This window comes from Pan troglodytes, chromosome 7 (assembly GCF_028858775.2).
Source record: "Pan troglodytes isolate AG18354 chromosome 7, NHGRI_mPanTro3-v2.0_pri, whole genome shotgun sequence".
Lineage (NCBI taxonomy): Eukaryota > Metazoa > Chordata > Mammalia > Primates > Hominidae > Pan > Pan troglodytes.
In genome coordinates this window covers 50,274,405-50,294,248 of record NC_072405.2, presented here as the reverse complement: position 1 = coordinate 50,294,248, position 19,844 = coordinate 50,274,405, and the positions used below count along the sequence as shown (strand labels likewise).

Sequence of the window (19,844 nt, the reverse complement as noted above, 5' to 3'; positions counted from 1 at the left end):
TTGGCCAAGTACTTTGCTATACTTAAATATGTTAATTTTGGTAATTTAGTTTGAGTTGCGATACTGTTCTCAGTCTTCCCTCTAGCTTCCCTGTCCTAAAGTAGGCTTCTCTTCAGTGATTGCTCTAAACCCAACTTTGTTCCTTTTTTTAATCCAGACTGCTAAAGTGATACAATGAGCTTTATATGTGAACCTGGTACTGTGACCTGCCGTTCATAGGTCATTACATTGAATTGTGTACATATCCCTCGAGGAGAATGACTTTTCCATGCTCTCACCCCTGTTTTATAAAAGATGGTGTAGTGGAGAGAGGCCCAGGAAGAAGAGTTGACACATCATTTGATCTTCACTGCCTCTAATAGGTCCAATCTCTTTTACTACATTTGTCTTCTCTTCTACATTTAAATAGGTTTAGTCTTTCCCATCTTGAACACCTAGAATACATTAAAACCTATTGCAATTTCTTTTTAGCTACCTTTTGTCTGCTCTCTGTCCGTTCATGGCAGTTTGTTGGTCCTGTGACTTTAGTTCTTATTCTGTCACTGACAAGGGCTCTCTCACAGTGATGCCTTCAACTATTTCTCAGTTGCAGAATCTAGTAAACACCTTTTTTTTCCTTTTTTTTAAAGACAGTCTCGCTCTGTTGCCAGGCTGGGGTGCAGTGGCATGATCATGGCTCACCGCAGCCTTGACTTCCTGGGCTCAAGCGATCCTCCCACCTCACCCTCTCAAGTAGCTGGGACTACAGGTGCTCACCACCGTACCTGGATAATTTTTGTATTTTTTGTAGAGATGGGGTTTTGCTTGTTGCCCAGGCTCCAGTAGATACTTTATCTTTCCAAAATTGATTATTGATTACTTTCTACTTGTTGAAGTTCTTGTGTCATTACTTCTTTTGTTTCTGTTTTCTCTTAGATTGGTCCTTTGTGGTCTCCTTTTTTTTCTCAGGTGCTCCTGAATGTTGGTATGCTTCTCTCAGTCTTTATCCCATTTCTGTACTCCCCTCTCCTTACTTTCTACCCTTTTCTGCCCCCTCCACGTTCTGAGTGCTGTCAGTTATCACCTGTATGTTGATATCTTTTCAGTCCATCTTCAGCCTGTTTCCTAAGTTCCAAACTTTAATGTCCAAATCACTATTGACGTTTCTTGAAGAATATTCCAAAGGTACCATGGTCCTATACTATATTTTTTGATTAATTTAAATTTAACTCTAATTAAAATATACATACAGAAAATGCACAGATTATAAGTGTACACCTTAACTACACATAATTAACATCCATGAAACCACCATCCAGGTCCTGAAAGAGAACATTACCAGCACCTCAGAAGTCTGTTTACAATTCACTACTGCTTCCTTCCTTTCCAAAGGTAACCACTTTCCTGACATAACAATGTAGAACTATATTTGAACATTACATTAAAAAAATGTACAGGATGTATTCTTTTTTCTGTTCTTTCAATATAGTTTGTGATATTCATCCATGTTGTTGGCAGCATTTGTTTATTTTTATTACTGTTTAACATTCTACTGTGTGAATACAGCACAGTTTATCTGTTTAACCACCTAATTATTTGGGTAAATTTTGTTTGAATAAAATGTATTATTATGAATAATGCTGCTCTGAACATTCTGGTGTATGTTTTATTAATATGTACTTCAGTTGTGTATATAGCTAGGAGTGGAAGTGCTGGATCATGTGGTATGGACATGTTCAATTTTAGTAGATAACGTCAACATTTTCAAATTGGTCTTGTCAATTTATATTTATATTCCTGTCAGCAGTGCATGTGTTGTTCCACCTTTTTTTTTTTTTTTTTTTTGAGACGGAGTCTCGCCCTGTCACCCAGGCTGGAGTGCAATGGCACAATCTCGGCTCACTGCAACCTCTGACTCCCAGGTTCAAATGATTCTTCTGCCTCAGCCTCCTGACTAGCTGGGATTACAGGTGCCCGCCACCATGCGCAGCTAATTTTTTGTGTGTTTTTAGTAGAGACGGGGTTTCACCATGTTGGTCAGGCTGGTCTTGAACTCCTGACCTTGTGATCCGCCCGCCTTGGTCTGCCAAAGTGCTGGGATTACAGGTGTGAGCCACCGCACTTGGCCGTTGTTCCACTTTTTAATCAACCCTTAATATCAGTGGTCTTCATAATTTTAGCTATTCTCGAAAGTCTATTTTCTTGATGACTAATGAGGTTGAACATCTTTCCTTATGTTTGTTGGCCTTTCATGTATTATTCACGTATTTTCTGTGGGAAAGTACCTGTGGAAGTCTTTGCCATCTCTGTTGAACTGTCCGCCTCTTCCTTACTGCAATGTAAAAAGTTCTTTATCTATGCTGGATATGGGCCATTTGTTGGTTAAATTTGTTGTTAATGTCTTACATTCTGTGGCTTGCCTTTTCATTTTCTTAGTGCTGTCTTCCCAGTCTCTTGTCTTCCTTACTATGCTTCCCTCCCCAAAGCAATTAGCCATCAAGTCCTGACAATTTTATCTTTTAATATCTTTTTCTTCTTTTATCCATTTCTTTGCTCAGTGCCTTAATACAGTCCTTCTTTGCTCATGGCCTGGATTATAGATCACATCCCTTGCAATCAGTTTTTAACTGCTTACAGAATGACTTTTCTAAAATTTAAATCTTGGCCGTACTATTCCTCTGCCTAAAATCTCCCAGTTGTACCTTAGAGGCTACAGAATAAAGCTCAAATCTCATGACTGGCTTCTACCTTCTTCCTAGGCCTTCTTTAGAGTTGTTGTTTTTTCTTTTTTTTTCCCCAGATTTTTACTGCTGGATAAAGTCTTTCCTGACTTACTTCCCCAGTTCTTTTTTCATACTCCTTTTTGAGGAAAGGATGTGGTAGTCTTAATTATGATTAAGCCATAATTATTAAGACAACTAGCCGTTCATCTCTCAGTCTCTTGGCTGAGCACTACTGTTAGCTTATTTGTGTTGGATGTTTTGATATTGGTGTTCCACCCAACTCTCTCATTAATCTGTTTGCTTTTCTGGCTTATTCTCTGCCAGCCACTTAATTATTGGTATTCTCACCTTAGCTCTCTTCTTCATACCTTTCTCCGTGAGAAAACTCATCAATTCTGATGGCTTTAATGCCATTTTGTATGTATATGACTTCTAGATTTTTAAATCCAGACCAGTCTCTGTCTTAAATTTCAGATCTCTCTGTATTATATTGTCAGTGGGTATTGCTACATGAATGTTACATAAGTATTTTTTATTTTTTATTTTAGTTATGTTATGTTATGTTGTTACGTTACGTCACGTCACGTGACGTTATGTTATTTTTCCGAGATGGACTCTTGCTCTTGTCACCCAGGCTGGAGTGCAATGGTGCGATCTCGGCTCACTACAACCTCTACCTCCCGGGTTCAAGCGATTCTTCTGCTTCAGTCTCCCGAGTAGCTGGGATTGCAGATGCATGTCACCACGCCTGGCTAATTTTTGTATTTTTAGTAGAGACAGGGTTTCACCATGTTGGCCATGCTGGTCTCAAACTCCTGACCTCAGGTGATCTGCCCGCCTCGGCCTCCCAAAGTGCTGGGATTACAAGCGTGAGCCACTGTGCCCGGCTGCATAAGCATTTTTAAGCTCAGTAAGCCCCAAACTAAGCTCACCTTCCCTTCCCAAACCTGATTGTGTATTTTCTACCTTTTTGAACACCTTTTTGAACCTGGTGGGGCTGCCTGTTAAATACTTCTGGAAAAACTTAAGTCAAAGGGTACTTTTGTGAAAGTACCTCCTTCCCCACTTTCCTCCTGTTTTCTATTACTATAGTTCTATCATGGTACCTACAAACATTTTATTGTACTTTATCTGTTCTCCCCAGTAGACTAAAAGCATCTCGATACTTTGTCCTTGGAGAAGCAAGCAAATGAATGAATGCATCTTGAGGGCTTTCCATTGCCATCCTGCACAGTGCCTAGCATAAACAGTTGAGAGGTGACTGAGGGTACCTCCAACTAAACACATTTAAAATGGAACTCACCAGTTTCCTCCAAATTGCTTTCCTCCAAACTTTCTGCTTTAAAATGACTTGCTGTGCACAGTTGATAGCGTCACCATCTTTTCAGTTCACTTAGTCATATTTAACTCACTTTGTTTTTCTGCTACTCTCAAAACTGGTTTTAAGCCCATTGCTATTTCTTCTATTTCATTTCCTTAGCTTTGGTTCAAGTTCTCATCTTGTCTTCACCAGATCATTGTAACCACTGTTTAAATGTTTTACCTATCTTTGGAGTTTTCCCCGTTTGTCTTTGATATTGCTACAATAATTATTTTTCTCCAAGTGATTATCTCCTGGTTCTGTAAACTTGCCTATAGGATAAAGTCCAATTTAAAAAAAAATTATTTTCGTTTTAAAGCTGTATTTAGGTATAATTGATATATAAAAAGCAAATATTTAATGTATACATTTTAATGAGTTTGAGAGTCCAACTTCTTTACCTTCGGTGGCAGTCTTCACGAACTTATCTAGCTTCTTTCTTTTATTTTTTTTCCCCTCCCTTATAGCAGAAGCTATGTACTTTAAGCATTGGCCTTACCAGACTGCACACCTAAGTCTATTCTGCTTATACTACCTCTATTGCCTTCTCTCCATCACTCTTAGGAGGAACATAGATTAAACAAACCACTCTTAACATTTGTTAGCTACTGTCCTTGGACAAGTTTCTAAAGATCCCAAAACATAGTACTGATGCTTAGTACATGTTGTTTTCCCCTTTCAACCTTTCCCTTCCTCCACACCACAGTTGGAATTTCTTTTTCATACTGCTAGAAAACACATACTGTTTCTCTCACTTAATGTCTTCTGCCGAGGAGTCACTGTGTCTGTTTACTTGTATATATCTTACTGCTCTTGTACTAGATCACATGCTTTTTCAGCGCTTACACTGTGTCTTCTTGAACTTATTCCAGTTGAATTTTTCAATCTTAAGGGTTTGCTTTTTAAAATCCACACTGTATCATTTAGGTTCTAAGTGATGAACATGACTGGGATAGGATTTTTTGGAGTAAAGTTTCTGAATGGTCATAACAAGGACCAGTTGTAAAGGCCCAGCCAGAGCAGGCTTTGTAAAAACTCACCTACTTAGCTGGAATTTAGGAGAGTAATACAATTGTCCTAAACTTACTCTGGTAGGAATTTAAAACTATAATTTTGATGTCTTTGTAGTAATACTAAATAAAAGTATTAGTACTGGAATGAATTGTGTTTTTCTTCACAGCCGGTTGCTGAACCAATCCCCATCTGTAGTTTCTGTCTTGGTACAAAAGAACAAAACCGAGAAAAGAAGCCAGAGGAACTCATCTCCTGTGCCGACTGTGGCAACAGTGGTATGTGATTTCCTTCTGTTTTTCTTCTAAAATGTGTTATGAAGGCAAGCGGAAAGTATGTTGACTTGAGTTTGTATCCTTGATCCTTATGAGATTAATACAGTCATACATCTTTTAATTATGGGGGATAAGTTCTGAGAAACATGTCTTTAGAAGGTTTCATCATCGTGTGAACATCATCGAGTGTTCTGACACAAACCAAGAGGGATGGCCTACTACACGTCTGGGTTATGTGGTGTAGTCTGTTGCTCATAGGCTCAAACCTGTACAGTACTGAATATTGTAGGCAGTTGTAACACTGGTGAATATTTGTGTATCTAAACATATCTAAATGTAGAAAAGGTACAGTAAAAATACAGTAGTATGACCTTACGGGGCTACAGTCATATGTGGTCTGGTTTTTTGTTTGTTTGTTTTTGAGACAGAGTCTTCCTCTGTCACCCAGGCTGGAGTGTAGTGGCGTGATCTTGGTTCACTGCAACCTCTGCCTCCTGAGTTCAAGCAATTTTCCAGCCTCAGCCTCCCGAGTAGGTGGGATTACAGGTGCCTGCCACCACACCTGGCTAATTTTTATATTTTTAGTAGAGACAAGGTTTCACCATATTGGCCAGGCTGGTCTCAAACTCCCGACCTCAGGTGATCCGCCTGCCTTGGCCTCCCAAAGTGCTGGTATTACAGATGTGAGCCACCACACCCGGCCATATGTGGGCTGTATTTGATTGAAACGTCATTGTGTGGTGCATGACTGTATTTTAATTTGATTATGGTTTTAGGTGACTGAGATGAGCTTCTGTACTAGGGAGGGATTTGAATATATAGCTGAAATGTGTAATTCAGTTAATTTAAATCAGGTCTTAGTTTTTTTTTATATATATAAAACACTTTCTGTGGGTTTATTTTTTCCTCTTGGTCTTTACATTTCAGTATTTAACATCTGCTTAAATCACAGCAATCAGTTTGAAGTTATTGCTGGTTTCTTTAATAATCGCTACTTAGTCTTTCTTGATTTATGCCTCAGGCTTGATGAATAGAACCAGGATGATAACAGATTTGTTTTTCTTGATGGAAACTTACATATGTCACATTGGGAAATAGTGTTGATACTGCAGTCTAGCGAGCAATGTGAAATTCTAGGCCCTAAGAAAGATTTTGCAGAATCTCCTAATTTGCCAGTTCCAGAGATATTCTTGCTCTACATTTCAAGAACTCACAAGATCGGCCAGGCGCAGTGGCTTACGCCTGTAATCCCAGCATTTTGGGAGGCCGAGGCGGGCAGATCACGAGGTCAAGAGATCGAGACCATCCTGGCCAACATGGTGAAACCCCATCACTACTAAAAATACAAAAATTAGCTGGGCGTGGTGGTTCGCACCTGTAGTCCCAGCTACGCAGGAGACTGAGGCAGGATAATTGCTTGAATCCAGGAGGCAGAGGTTGTGGTGAGCTGAGATGGCGTCACTGCACTCCAGCCTGGCAACAGAGCGAGACTCTGTCTTAAATTAAAAAAAACAAAAACAAAAACAAAAAAAAACTTACAAGACCTTACAGGAAGGCCTTAGCAAACCAGCATTATCTTTGACCATTGGCTTAATTTTCAGTGTTTTATAGTGATAACAACCATGATTTAGTTCAGAAAACAGAAACCACACTAGATACTTCAAGAGGAAGGAAGTTAAATATAAGAATTAGGTATTTGTGAAATCATTGTCAGGGCTGAAGAAGCAAGCTGGAGGTTGGGCTTTAAGGACTGACTCTGGGGTCACTGCAGAACTGACCCATCTGAGGAGTTACTGTGTCTGCCTCTATCTGGAAGAGGTGCAAGCAGGGGGGAGTCCACTGCACAACAGTTGCGCTCTGTAGTTGGTGCTGAAGTGCTAAGTTTGGCCATCATTACAATAGCTCTAGATATCCACGAGGGAGAAGCATGGATACGGTTGTTTCCGTGACTTTGCTTATCATTAGAAAATAGTACTAGGAGGAGGATGATCTTTGCTTTGTTTTTGCCTTTCTAATATCCCTGGAGAACACATCCACTTGTCAGAACTTAGAGCCTAGCTGCAAAGGAGTCTTAAGAAGTATGATTTTTTAGCTTTTCAGTTTTTATGCATAGTAGAAGGTGAGAACAGATCTTGAGTGCTAGGTAGTCATATCCAGCGTGTTGTCACAAACCAGAATGAACTCTGGATGGATTTCATAGTTAAATATAAACCGTAAATCATGAAAGATTAGATGAAAATATAATGGCATGCCATACAATGCAGTTATTTCCAAATTCCCTAATTAAAACCCAAATATATAAAACATAGAATGAGTTGTTCTAGGTGGGGTGGGAATGAAACGGAGGAGAGGAAGTGTTGTATCTGCAGCCCTGCCGTCTAAGTAGCATTATATTTGAGGTGGTCTGTGCGTCTCTCTAAGCTAAGGATGAGCATAATTTGAAAACTATTACTGTAGCGGTAACTTTTTTTTTTTTTTTTTTTTTTTTGAGACAGTCTCACTCTGTTGCCCAGGCTGGAGTGCAGTGGCGTGATCTCGGCTCACTGCAAGCTCTGCCTCCCGGGTTCACGCCATTCTCCTGCCTCAGCCTCCGGAGTAGCTGGGATTACAGGTGCCTGCCACCACGCCCGGCTAATTTTTTGTATTTTTAGTAGAGGTGGGGCTTCACCATCTCTACTTCACCAGGATGGTCTCGATCTCCTGACCTCGTGATCCTCCCGCCTTGGCCTCCCAAAGTGTTGGGATTACAGGCGTGAACCACTGTGCCCAGCCCCTGTAGCGGTAACTTTTAAAGAAATTGTAGAACAATAAACTACTAGTTATCTGTTGCTGCAGAAATAAATTACTCTAAATCTTAGCAGCTTAAAGCAACAAAACATTTTTTACTTCATACTGTTTCTGTAGGTCAGGAATTTGGGAGTTGCTTATCTGGGTGGTTTTGACTTGGTATCTTTCATGAGGTTGCTGCCAAGATTTTAACTGGTGCTGCAGTCATCTGAAGGCTTCCACGATGGCTCATTTACCTGGCTGGCAAGTTGCTGCTGCCGTGGGCCTGTCGACAAGAAGCTTCAGTTCCGTGCCATGTGGACATCTTCACAGGACTGCATGCATGCCTGCAGCATGGCAGCTGGCCTCCCCCGATGAGTGTCTGAGAGAGAGTGAGGTGGAATCTGCAGTGTGTTTTATAACCTGGCCTTAGAGTCACACTGTGTTATTTCAGCAATATCTTCTTGGTTACGCAGATCAACCCGGTTCATTATGAGAGGGAGTTGTGAGAGTATGACTAGCAGGAGGCAAGAATGCCTAGGGAGCAGCCTGGAGACTGGCTGTCACAATAGCCAAAGAAGAACAGCATGGGCATAGCTGGATACATGAACGTTGATATTTTCTAAATTAAAAAGTAACATGCTTAAAGTAGAGCAAGAATAATTTGGGGGAACATAACTGCTTTAAATATGGCAAAGGGCCAAAAGCTATATAAGTATAAAGAACATGTTTACATTTCTAAGCATGAAGTCCAAAGAGCAGAGCCTGTGAACTGGCAATTTATATGAAAGAAAACTAATAGTTGAGCCTATGAAAAGTGTTTTACTCAAGTAGTAATAGGAACACATACCACAGTAGCAGTGAAGTATCGTTGTATAGCGTTTATAATAATCACAATTGAAATATAACAGACCTAGAGCTCATGTAATTGTGCTAAAACACTTGTTCTTTTGCTGGTGGCACTGCATATTATATCATAGTTTTTGGAAAATGTTTTGGCAGTGCATATCAAGCTATAAAAATGTTTAATACATTTGACTCACCAATCCCACTTTCAGGAATTCATTCTAAGGGATTAAAAGAAGTAAAGAATCTGTAAACATGAAATAATTCATTTTAGTGTTCCGTAGTCTCAGTATTTAACAATAGGGAAATGTTCATGCAGGTTATAGTATATCAATCAGTGGAATATGATCAGTTTAAGGAATATAAAGTTTACTTAAAATTTAAAATAAAACAAAAACTGTATGTTTGCTAAAATTACAGTCATGCAGAGCTTTCAGCTAGTTTAAACAGGAAAGTCTAACATAAAAATGGCTATTATTCTAGGATGATAGGATTGTGGGTGAAATTTTCACACCTCTTGGATTTTCCGTCAGTGTTAGTGATGTTTTGATAATAAACTTGCTATCTCATAAAAGAGAAAATCCTTTAGGAATAGAAAAGAGAGGAGAAGATTTAACAAGCCCTTTCTCTCACCAAAGAAAAATAAGCACGACCAACTTTTAGAGGAGAGGGACAGCTCTTTTCAGTTGAGGGGAAATTGGCTACCCTTAATTTTTGAGAATCAGACTGATAACTGACTCTTGGAAGAGGAAGCATTTTTTTCTCTTGCTATTCATTCTGAGCACAGTAGAAATACTGCTTTTGGTTTTAGTTTTAGCTTGCATGCCTTAAATTGTGAGCAGATAACTCACTTTAAGTGATGGGATTTTTATTATATACAGGAGTCCCCCTTATTCTTGGAGGTTTCAAGACCCCCAGTGGATGCCTGAAACCTTGGATAAAACCGAACTCTGTATATGGTGCTATGTTTTTCCCTGTGCATGTGCATACATACATATAATAAAGTTTAATTTATAAATTAGGCACAGTAAGAGGTTAAGAATAATAGATAACAAAATAGAACAATTATAACAACATGCCACCATCACTAGTTTTGTGCTTTGGGACCATTATGAAGTAAAATAAGGGTGACTCCAACACAAGCATGATAATAACACTAGCATGGTGATACCAGCAACAGTCTGATAACCCAGACAACCACTAAGTGACTAACAAATGGGTAGTGTATGCAGTGTGGGTGATCGCAGCCCAGCTGGGACAGCAGATCTCATTATGCTACTCAGAACAGTGTGCAGCTTAAAACTTAGGAGTTGCTTATTTAATATTTTCACACTGCAGTTGACTGTGGGTAACTAAAACCTCAGAAAGCAAAACTGCAGATAAGGGGACTAACTGTATTTTTTAAATTACAAAAGTAAAACGTTATTTAAAAAATGACAGCACAAAAGGATATAAACTGAGACATAAAATCCTTCTTCTTGATATATATAGCTCAGTTTTCTAGGATGTTATCAATGTAAACAGCTTTTTTGTATATTCAGTAATGCATATATGAGCATTTCTCATATATGAACATATATGTATTCATATATATACATATATACCGGATATGTACAAACATAATGCTTTGATGTAGGCTTAATAAAAGTTTGGAGTTTGTCAAGTTTTTTTTATAATCAAATTGTGGGGAGGGGTCCTAACTTCTCTTTAACATTAATAAAACTGAATTGTGGTGCCAAGTCCTGATGAGAAATGTGTGGCAGGCTTCCTGGTGCATCTTGCTTTATTTGATATATATTTTGTATTTAAGATGATTGCCTTTTTCTACATCATTTCTTTAGTACAATAGCAAAATAGTTCTTGATTGTTTCATTCATGAATGTTCTCCCTCGTATTAGGCCATCCATCCTGTTTAAAGTTTTCCCCTGAACTAACGGTTCGAGTGAAGGCCTTACGGTGGCAGTGCATCGAGTGTAAAACATGCAGCTCCTGTCGAGATCAAGGCAAAAATGCGGTGAGTATCTTTGCCTTCTAATATGGGTGTTTCATTTAGTAGTAGAATGTACGACCAGCATTTTCATCTAAGTATGACTGGTTATTTTTCAGACACTTGGTCCAGTAGCATTTAGAATAGCCAGTAGTCTCTTTAAACTACATGTCATTAGTTTAGAATGCTTGCTAATTTAGACTTCAGTTATGTCTAGGTAATTTGTAAAGCACTTAATTATATATTTGCAGAGAGACTAAGCCACATTAAAGAAATACTCCCCAAATTTCTTTGAGCAGTACAGAGGCATTCATTTAGGATGGTCAGTTGATATATTAATTACAAGTCGCCCTTTTCTCATTATTAAAGCAGACCAGGGTTAGCTTATTTCTGGTTATTGGATATACTTGAAACTAATGAAACTTTAGCTCTTTATCAAAGATTGGCTGGAACATAACTTTTTGCTAACTCTATTTACATAGTTAATACAAATTAAGGAAACTTTTAATATTATGGTCACTCATCTCTTTTATTTATTTATTTTTTTTTGAGAAGGAGTCTCACTCTGTCGCCCAGGCTGGAGTGCAGTGGCACGATCTTGGCTCACTGCAACCTCTGCCTCTCTGGTTCAAGCAGTTCTCCTGCCTCAGCCTTCTGAGTAGCTGGGATTACAGGCACATGCCACCATGCCCGTCTAATTTTTGTATTTTTAGTAGGGACAGAGTTTCACCATGTTGGTCAGGCTAGTCTCGAACTCCTGACCTCATGATCCACCCGCCTCGACCTCCCAGAGTGTTGGGATTACAGGCGTGAGCCATTGCGCCTGGCTTATCTCTTTTTTTAAGATCCCTGAAGCTTTCTAGGTTTTATGCAGTCGTGATTGTAACATGTTTCTGCTTCATAAGGTTAAGCAAAACTGTCCTTTCTTTTTTCTAATAGGATAACATGCTCTTTTGTGATTCATGTGACCGAGGTTTTCACATGGAGTGTTGTGATCCGCCACTCACCCGTATGCCAAAAGGTGAGAAATACTTTCTGAAATAAAACTGGGAATATAAAGGAGGATGTTAGTGAAAGCACATTTTATCTACTTTGTTAAATGAAAGAATAATTGGATCTTTCTTTTTGAGGTTGTATAAGTAGGAAGAGAACTGTCACCTTAAAAGGTGGGGGGATAGTCTTTCTGAGTGGTCATCTTAACATTCTTACATGATATGGATTTATTGTTATTTTCAATATCTAGGCATCCATCAATGGTGAAGTGGTTCATTTATACATATTTGCCAGTCTCTAGCTAGAAGATAAAATACTTGCCTTAAATATATCTTGAAATATCTCTTTATTGAAAGGAGGAAATAAAATAGTATTAGGTCGTGTTGATTATATCACTGCTTAGCACTTTTGAGGGCCCTAGAGCTATAGAGATATGGTTTATTCAGAACTTAAAAAAAAAACCTTTTTATGAAATACTTTATGAAATAAAAAGGTTTTTTGTTGTTGTTGTTGTTGTTTTAATGAAATACATTCTGAACAAATAAGTGTCCAGATTGTAAGGGCGCAGCTTAATGTTACTCTTTTCTTTTGATTCCTGTTCATTGAGAGGTATTTAGTTTGGGCATAGTTGCCTCATGGTTGGACTTCCATATTCATATGCTCATAGGTTCTTTAAAAAAAAAAAACTTCAGCCAGATCCCCCTTTTTGTCCTATCACAAATTCCATTTTAACTCTGATTTTATAATTTATAGGCTTCTTAAGTAAAATGCCTATAGGATATTTCATAATATTTGTTTGGAAAAAAATTTCCTGTTGATAGAAAATGACTTAACTGTACTTTGTAGTCATGTTAACACTTTAGGTTTTTACTTGAATTCACTTATTCCACCCCCTCACCCATGGAGTCTCACTCTGTCGCCCAGGATCTTGGCTCACTGCAGCCTCCACCTATCAGGTTCAAAGCGATTCTCTGCCTCAGCCTCCCATGTAGCTGGGACTACAGGCGTACCACGACACCCGGCTAATTTTTGTATTTTTAGTAGAGATGGGGTTTTGCCATGTTGGCCAGGCTCGTCTTGAACTCCTGGCCTCAAGTGATCTGTTTGCCTCGGCCTCCCAAAGTGCTGGGATTACAGGCATGAGCCACCGCGCCCAGCCTGAATTCACTTACTGATTGTTACTTTTTGAAACGTCTTCAATTTATAAATACTAAAGAATAAATACCCACTTTTTCCATTTATATGAAGTCTGAGCAAGGGGCCTTCTAAGAGTCCTAAGAAAATTTTTTTTTTTTTGGAGATGGAATCTCACTCTGTTGCCCAGGCTGGAGCCCACCTTGGCCTCCCAAAGTGTTGGGATTACAGGTGTGAGCCACCATGCCTGGCTTGCAGCTAATGTTTTTTGTAGAGATGCAGTTTCACCATGTTGGCCAGGCTTGTCTCAAACTCCTGACCTCAGGTAATCCGCCCACCTCAGCCCCCCCAAAGTGATGGGATTACAGGCATGAGCCACTCTGCCCAGTCAAGAAACATTTCCTTAGGACTCCTTTCCTGTGTGTTTAACTTCTACAAAAGAGATTATATAGCAGCTTTAGGCAGGAAACTTTTTTTTTTGAGACGGAGTCTCACTCTGTTGCCCAGGCTGGAATGCAGTGGTGCAATCTCGGCTAACTGCAACCTCCGCCTCCTGGGTTCAAGCGATTCTCCTGCCTTAGCCTCCCGAGTAGCTGGGACTACAGGCACGTACCACCATGCCCAGCTAATTTTTGTATTTTTAGTAGAGACGGGGTTTCACCATGTTGGCCAGGCTGGTCTTAAACTCCTGACCTCAGGTGATCCACCCGCCTCGGCCTCAGTGGACTTCAAGTGCAGTCAGTGGACTTCCAGTGCAGGCTTGAAGATGTATGTGAGTCTCTTCCAATTATTTGTAGAATTTTGTGTGTATATGTTTTAATGTTTATTTTGGATTGGAGGGAGTATTCATCAGATTTTCTAATGACAGTCTTTTACCTGAAAAAGTTAAGATCCTGACTTAAGACTATCTGAAACCTTTCAGTGTATTTATGTCTGTCACACTTCTATGTGGAATTTTATTTTTTTATAGGCATGTGGATATGTCAAATATGTCGACCTAGGAAAAAAGGACGAAAACTTCTACAAAAGAAGGCAGCACAGATAAAACGGCGCTATACTAATCCAATAGGACGTCCAAAAAACAGGTTAAAGAAACAAAACACGGTGTAAGTTGTACTTGTGGCAAGGTGAGGGGAGAAAAGGATAGGGTCTTCTCTATAGTGTAGGATTCACTTGTTTTCTCTATGAAAAAAATTCCATTGTCCTATCTGGCACTTTTATATAATAAAAATGGCTAACACTTATTCAGCCCTTAATAAGTGCCAGACACTGTTCTAAGTGCTTTATATGCATTGAATTGTTTAATTCTGCCAACAACCCAGTGAAATATAGCTGCTGTTGTTACTTTCATTTTTCAAAGGAAGAAACTAAGGCATAGTAAATGTTGAACTGGGATGAAAATCCAAGTAGTCTGGCACCAAAGTCTGACTCTTAACCATTGCTTTATGTTGCTTCTCTTATATAAAAACAGGAAAGAAAAAGTTGTTACTGTGACATTTCACATGTCACTCTCCTGATCTTGTCTCAATTGTTAATATCTATTAGGTGTACAAATCACTGGATAGGTTCTTCCTATTGAGGTGATGGCTAAGTCCCATTTTTGTGTTCTTTGGATGTAAAATAATTTGAATGTTTTCATCTATTAGCAGAAATCAGAAATTGTGGACTAGAAAGCTGGGCTATGTCTGGAGGAGGTGGGGCAAGATTCAGTAGCTAGTTTTGTCTTTTTAAAAATGTCTGTAGTAACTCACCTTTGATGATATGTAAATGTCTTCAGGCTTGTCAACCTCCCTTTATTATCAAAAGTTTTACTTACCTTTTTTACACGTAAGACTATCTTGAAGGTGATATAACTGAAATGAATGGGCATTAGCAGCCTGAAATGTACAGAACCAATATTGTAGTCTATATTCAAAATCTTAAATCAAGCTTTGATTTTCCTATAAAATGATCTTTTGATTCCTGGCCTTCGAAGAATGACCCATCCTTGTGTTTTAGAGATAAAAGTATAACTTTCAGTTGGTGCAGAGATCACAGTGTAGTAGAACTTCATACCTGGAAGGATCTTAGTTGTTCTTAGTCCAGTTCTCATTTTACAGATGAAGGCACTGACATATGTTTAGAAAAAATGTGATTTGTCCAAGTCGTACAGCTAGTAAGAGAGAATTATGACTAGAACAAGTCTTCTGACTCCTGGCCTGTCATTCTTTGCACTATAAGTAGGCTTCCTGGCAATAGATGTTTCTAATAATAATATTAATTTTCATTCACAGAGTACTATTTATAGTTTGCAGAATATTCTTAATAATATAGATTTTAATAAAGCTGTAGGTTACTTACTAATTATATGCTATATATTAAAAAGGAACCTTACAAGTATCTTTTTTAATACTTGCCCTTTCCCCTGTTTAATTGTTTAGATCAAAAGGTCCCTTCAGCAAAGTTCGAACTGGCCCTGGAAGGGGTAGGAAACGAAAAATCACTCTTTCCAGCCAATCAGCATCATCATCATCATCAGAAGGATATTTAGAGCGGATAGATGGCTTGGACTTCTGCAGAGATAGCAATGTCTCCTTGAAGTTCAACAAGAAAACCAAAGGGCTCATTGATGGCCTTACCAAATTTTTTACCCCTTCCCCTGATGGGCGGAAAGCTCGGGGGGAAGTGGTGGACTACTCCGAGCAATATCGAATCAGAAAGAGGGGCAACAGGAAATCAAGCACTTCAGATTGGCCCACGGGTAAGAGTTTAGAACAAACTTAGAAACAAATAGTATTCTGTACATGTATTATTGGGGATAACACTAATTATCTATAATGGATTTATATTTGATTATTAACAATTGGTTATAGAATATAAGAACACATTGAAAAAACATGTAGATGATACTGAGGTGATAACTGTGGCAGGAATTTAGAGGATGGAAATAAAGTTGCAGAATGGGACAGTAGGAACTCTTAGGCAAAAGGAAGCTGCTTTTTTGTAGAACCACAAAGAATCTGCCTAGAGAAACTTGGGGTGTAACCTTGAGGATTACTTTACATTTCACAAATTACTAAAGAAATCATATGGTGAATGTTATGATGCCTGCTTATTCCAGGAAGGAAACTGGAAAGAATAGAACTGGGTAAAATGCTGTTGATCTAAGCATAAAAAAAAGACCAAAATATTTGCAGATGTGATGAGGTCATTGACTTTTCTACTTCAGATCTTGACAAATATAGTTGTAAGTCATGGATTGCACTTAAAAAGGGAGAGACAGAACCACAGCTCCAGGCTGCTTATGTATCAGGCTAAGTTCCCTAGTTTTCAAAGTAGAAAACATCTGTGGAGAGGACTTAATAATGTGGCAAATCATTCAAGTCAGAGGAGAAGAATTTGATTAACTGTCCAATAAATTAAAGCTTAAAATAGTCTTATTGCTGAGCCTTGAATTTAGAGATACTAACCCTGTGAAGGAAGTAGAAAAGGCTTGAAGAAAGTAGAATGAGAATGAACTCTTTTGGACCACAAGGGCCAGAGTTGTAGTGTCTCATCTACTACAAGAGAATTCCCTGACCTTGGTTTCCTCCCTGAATGTCTCCTTGGTGAGGGAGAGTGTATTCACTGCTCTCATTCCTGCTTTCATAAGTGGTTGATTGTCCAGTGCAGGAGAGAAAGTCCTTGTAATTGTCAGAGTCCCCTTTGTATGCTTTATTGATTGGTCTTTTACCATAGTGATGATCAACTAATTACTCTTTAAGCGTTCAAGACTCTTCATGTCTTTATCAACCTGTAGATAAGTTCCTGATCTGAGCATGTTTATCTAAGAAAATATGCAATCCGTTTAGATTAAACTAGGAAAGAATCTCAGAGCAAATCCTAATGAAAGACATTTTTGAATTAACCATTTGTACTGGAGATGGTTTATTAGAAGAATCTACTAGAAAGCTTTTGAAATAGAAATTGTTAGAGCAAGTGTATCAAGTATATGGAGAACCAATATTGAATTTTTGACAGTGGTGTGAGCATTTGCTTTAATAGGCTCTGTCATTTTCTTTATGAATTATAAAGTTTAAGTACCAAATGCTGTATTAGAGAGGTGCATGCATCATGCACTAGGGGGCATTAAAGTCACATAGTACCTTTAGATTGTACTTTTTTCTTCCAGTCTGAGAATGTTGTCAACAGTGAGTCCTTGACCTTTTTCTTCTTGTGTTAAGTTAATAACAGATGGCCCATATGTGCAGTTGACTTGAGAACTGTCACCAATTGGTCTTTTCAGCCATACTTATAAAGAGAGCAAATGAGCCCAACAGCAGTGTCATCTTCAAATGCAAAGGATAATGATCTTCATAATTCCCAAATACTCTCTTCACTAGTTTTTTGCCAACTTGAGGAAGTTCCATCATTTAGTAGATAATTATCATACGTTTTCATATTTACCCAGATGATTATCATCTGGGTAAATGGAGTTTGTGCTTTAAAAGGACAGTCTTTTAAAGTTTGTGCTTTAACTTTAAAAGGGCACCCAGAATGTGATGGGAGTTAGTACTGCTGACATCAGTTAAGGTAGCTACTCAAGAGGTTTTTTTGAACGTTGATGCATTAAACCTATACTAAAAGTGTCAAATTTATACTATTTCAAAATGAAATTTATATTCCTTATATCATTTTTCTGTCTGCCTTTCTGTGTATTAAAATGTAATCTTTAATGAAGTTTAAATTTAGTTATATAATATTTTTAGGAAGCTTTAAGACAATTCAAGATTTCCACTATAAGGCAGATTTAATACATAAATATTATTTATTGAGTAGCATTCTTCTAAGAGTCAGTTTAATGCTATATTCTTCTTTGTTATATATTAAGTTCTTCAAATTGAAATAAAGACCTGAAATTTTTTCTAGTTCATGTATTAATCTGAGGACAGTTAACATGTGAGCTCTTTTTTTATATGTAGACAATCAGGATGGCTGGGATGGCAAACAAGAAAATGAGGAGCGACTTTTTGGGAGCCAGGAAATCATGACTGAGAAAGATATGGAATTATTTCGTGATATCCAAGAACAAGCACTGCAGGTAAAGTTGGATATTCAGGTTAGACAATCAAGCAACTTGTTCATGGCTGAGAAACAGCAGATTAATTACATTGTGGGTTAAGCAGTAACAGCAGTTTGCCTAATCTCAGAATAGTTGTGGTTTGTGTGTGTATGTAGTTCTGCTGTTTATAATATTCCTTTCAAACCCATGATAACTGCTTTGGTTTTGCAGATAAGCACATGGCTTTGACTATCAATATTAAATAAGCTTGGTTTATTTTTTGTCTTACTGTATGAAGAAGAATTTGGGATTTGACCAAAAAAAACAAAAAACAAGCTTCTCATGAGTGATAAAACACCTATATTTATTAATTCAAGAAGTATTTCATGCCTGTAATCCTAGCACTTTGCCAAGGTGGGTGGATTGCTTGAGTCTGGGAGTTTGAGACCAGCTGGGGCAACATGGCAAAACCCCATCTCAAAAAAAAATAGAAAAATTAGCCAGGTATGTTGGTGCACACCTGTAGTCACAGCTATTTAGGAGGCTGAGGCAGGAGAATTGCTTGAGCTGGGGAAATGGAGGTTGCAGTGACCTGAGATCATGCCACTGTACTCCAGCCTGGGTGACAGAGTGAGACCCTGTCTTCCAAAAAAAAAAAAAATTGCAGTTCTTTGTGACACATGGCAAGATCGTAAATATATAGACAGAGTCTATGTGCCACATGCTGGAGATGCCAGTGAATGACTGAATTCTTTCCCTGAACTATAGGAGAGATTTGTGAATAAGTAATGTCATTAATATGAAAAGTTCAATTATAGAATACTTGATGTTTTGGGAGAATAGGGAAGCCAGCTTCTACTTCTGCCTGGGGAGGTCAGAGGAGGATTCATTGAGGGGCCTTAAAGGATATGTAGGAGTTGTACATATCCCTTAAAGGGATATGTAGGGAGTTGGTTCTTATATAATCAGAAGGAACAGAAGTGAAGGTGGAATAGACTTGAAGATAGGGGAAAACATGCTTAATTGTGGGAATTAAAATGGCTCAGGATAAAGAATATAGGGTGTGGAGAATGGCAGGAGGTGAGGTTGGAAAAGTGCAGGGGCTAGATCATAAAGGCTCTTCCAGATTATGTTCATTTATTTTTTGTCTTTTCCTTCTTTGCCACCAACAAATGTACCATGTAAGCCAAGTTCTCTTTTATCTTGAAAAGAAGAATTTCTAGGCTGGGCACGGTGGCTCACCCCTGTAATCCCAGCACATTGGGAGGCCGAGGCGGGTGGATCACTTGAGGTCAGGAATTCGAGACCAGCCTGGCCAGCATGGTGAAACCCCGTCTCTACTAAAAATACAAAAATTAGCCGGTGGCACACGCCTGTGGTCCCAGCTACTCGGGAGGCTGAGGCAGAAGAATCACTTGAATCCGGGAGGTGGAGGTTGCAGTGAGCCGAGATCGTGCCACACCACTCCAGCCTGGGCAACAGAGTGAGACTCCATCTCAAAAAAAAAAAAAAAAATTCTAAGGCTGATGCCGAGGGTTCTAGGGAAAACTCTTCATATTAAGAGACCCAGTGGTGGTGAATAGACTGTTGATGTCGGTCATTATGTGAGTACTTTTGGAAAAATAAAACAGCAGTACAAATACTCAGCATGCATTTACTCAGCATTCTGCTGTATTATGATTTAACAAAATATTAGCTTTGATTCAGGTGGATCTGGGTTCAAGTCTTGATCTGTCATTTACTAACTTCT

At 38.6% G+C, this 19,844-nt stretch overlaps 1 protein-coding gene across 5 annotated transcripts in view; it reads left to right on the top strand.

Annotated features, from left to right (window-relative positions):
- KAT6A (lysine acetyltransferase 6A) overlaps positions 1 to 19,844 on the top strand; it is a 123,107-nt gene that overhangs the window by 59,857 nt on the left and 43,406 nt on the right. For 3 of the 5 annotated variants that reach the window (XM_054656673.2, XM_016959404.4, XM_054656674.2), the window contains 6 exons: positions 5,243 to 5,351; positions 10,859 to 10,974; positions 11,887 to 11,968; positions 14,045 to 14,180; positions 15,495 to 15,814; positions 18,015 to 18,133. In XM_054656673.2, the coding sequence (XP_054512648.1) occupies positions 5,243 to 5,351; positions 10,859 to 10,974; positions 11,887 to 11,968; positions 14,045 to 14,180; positions 15,495 to 15,814; positions 18,015 to 18,133 (882 nt within the window). The remainder of the gene's footprint in view (positions 1 to 5,242; positions 5,352 to 10,858; positions 10,975 to 11,886; positions 11,969 to 14,044; positions 14,181 to 15,494; positions 15,815 to 18,014; positions 18,134 to 19,844) is intronic. The other 2 variants (XM_016959405.4, XM_063816298.1) reach the window with 1 other exon arrangement.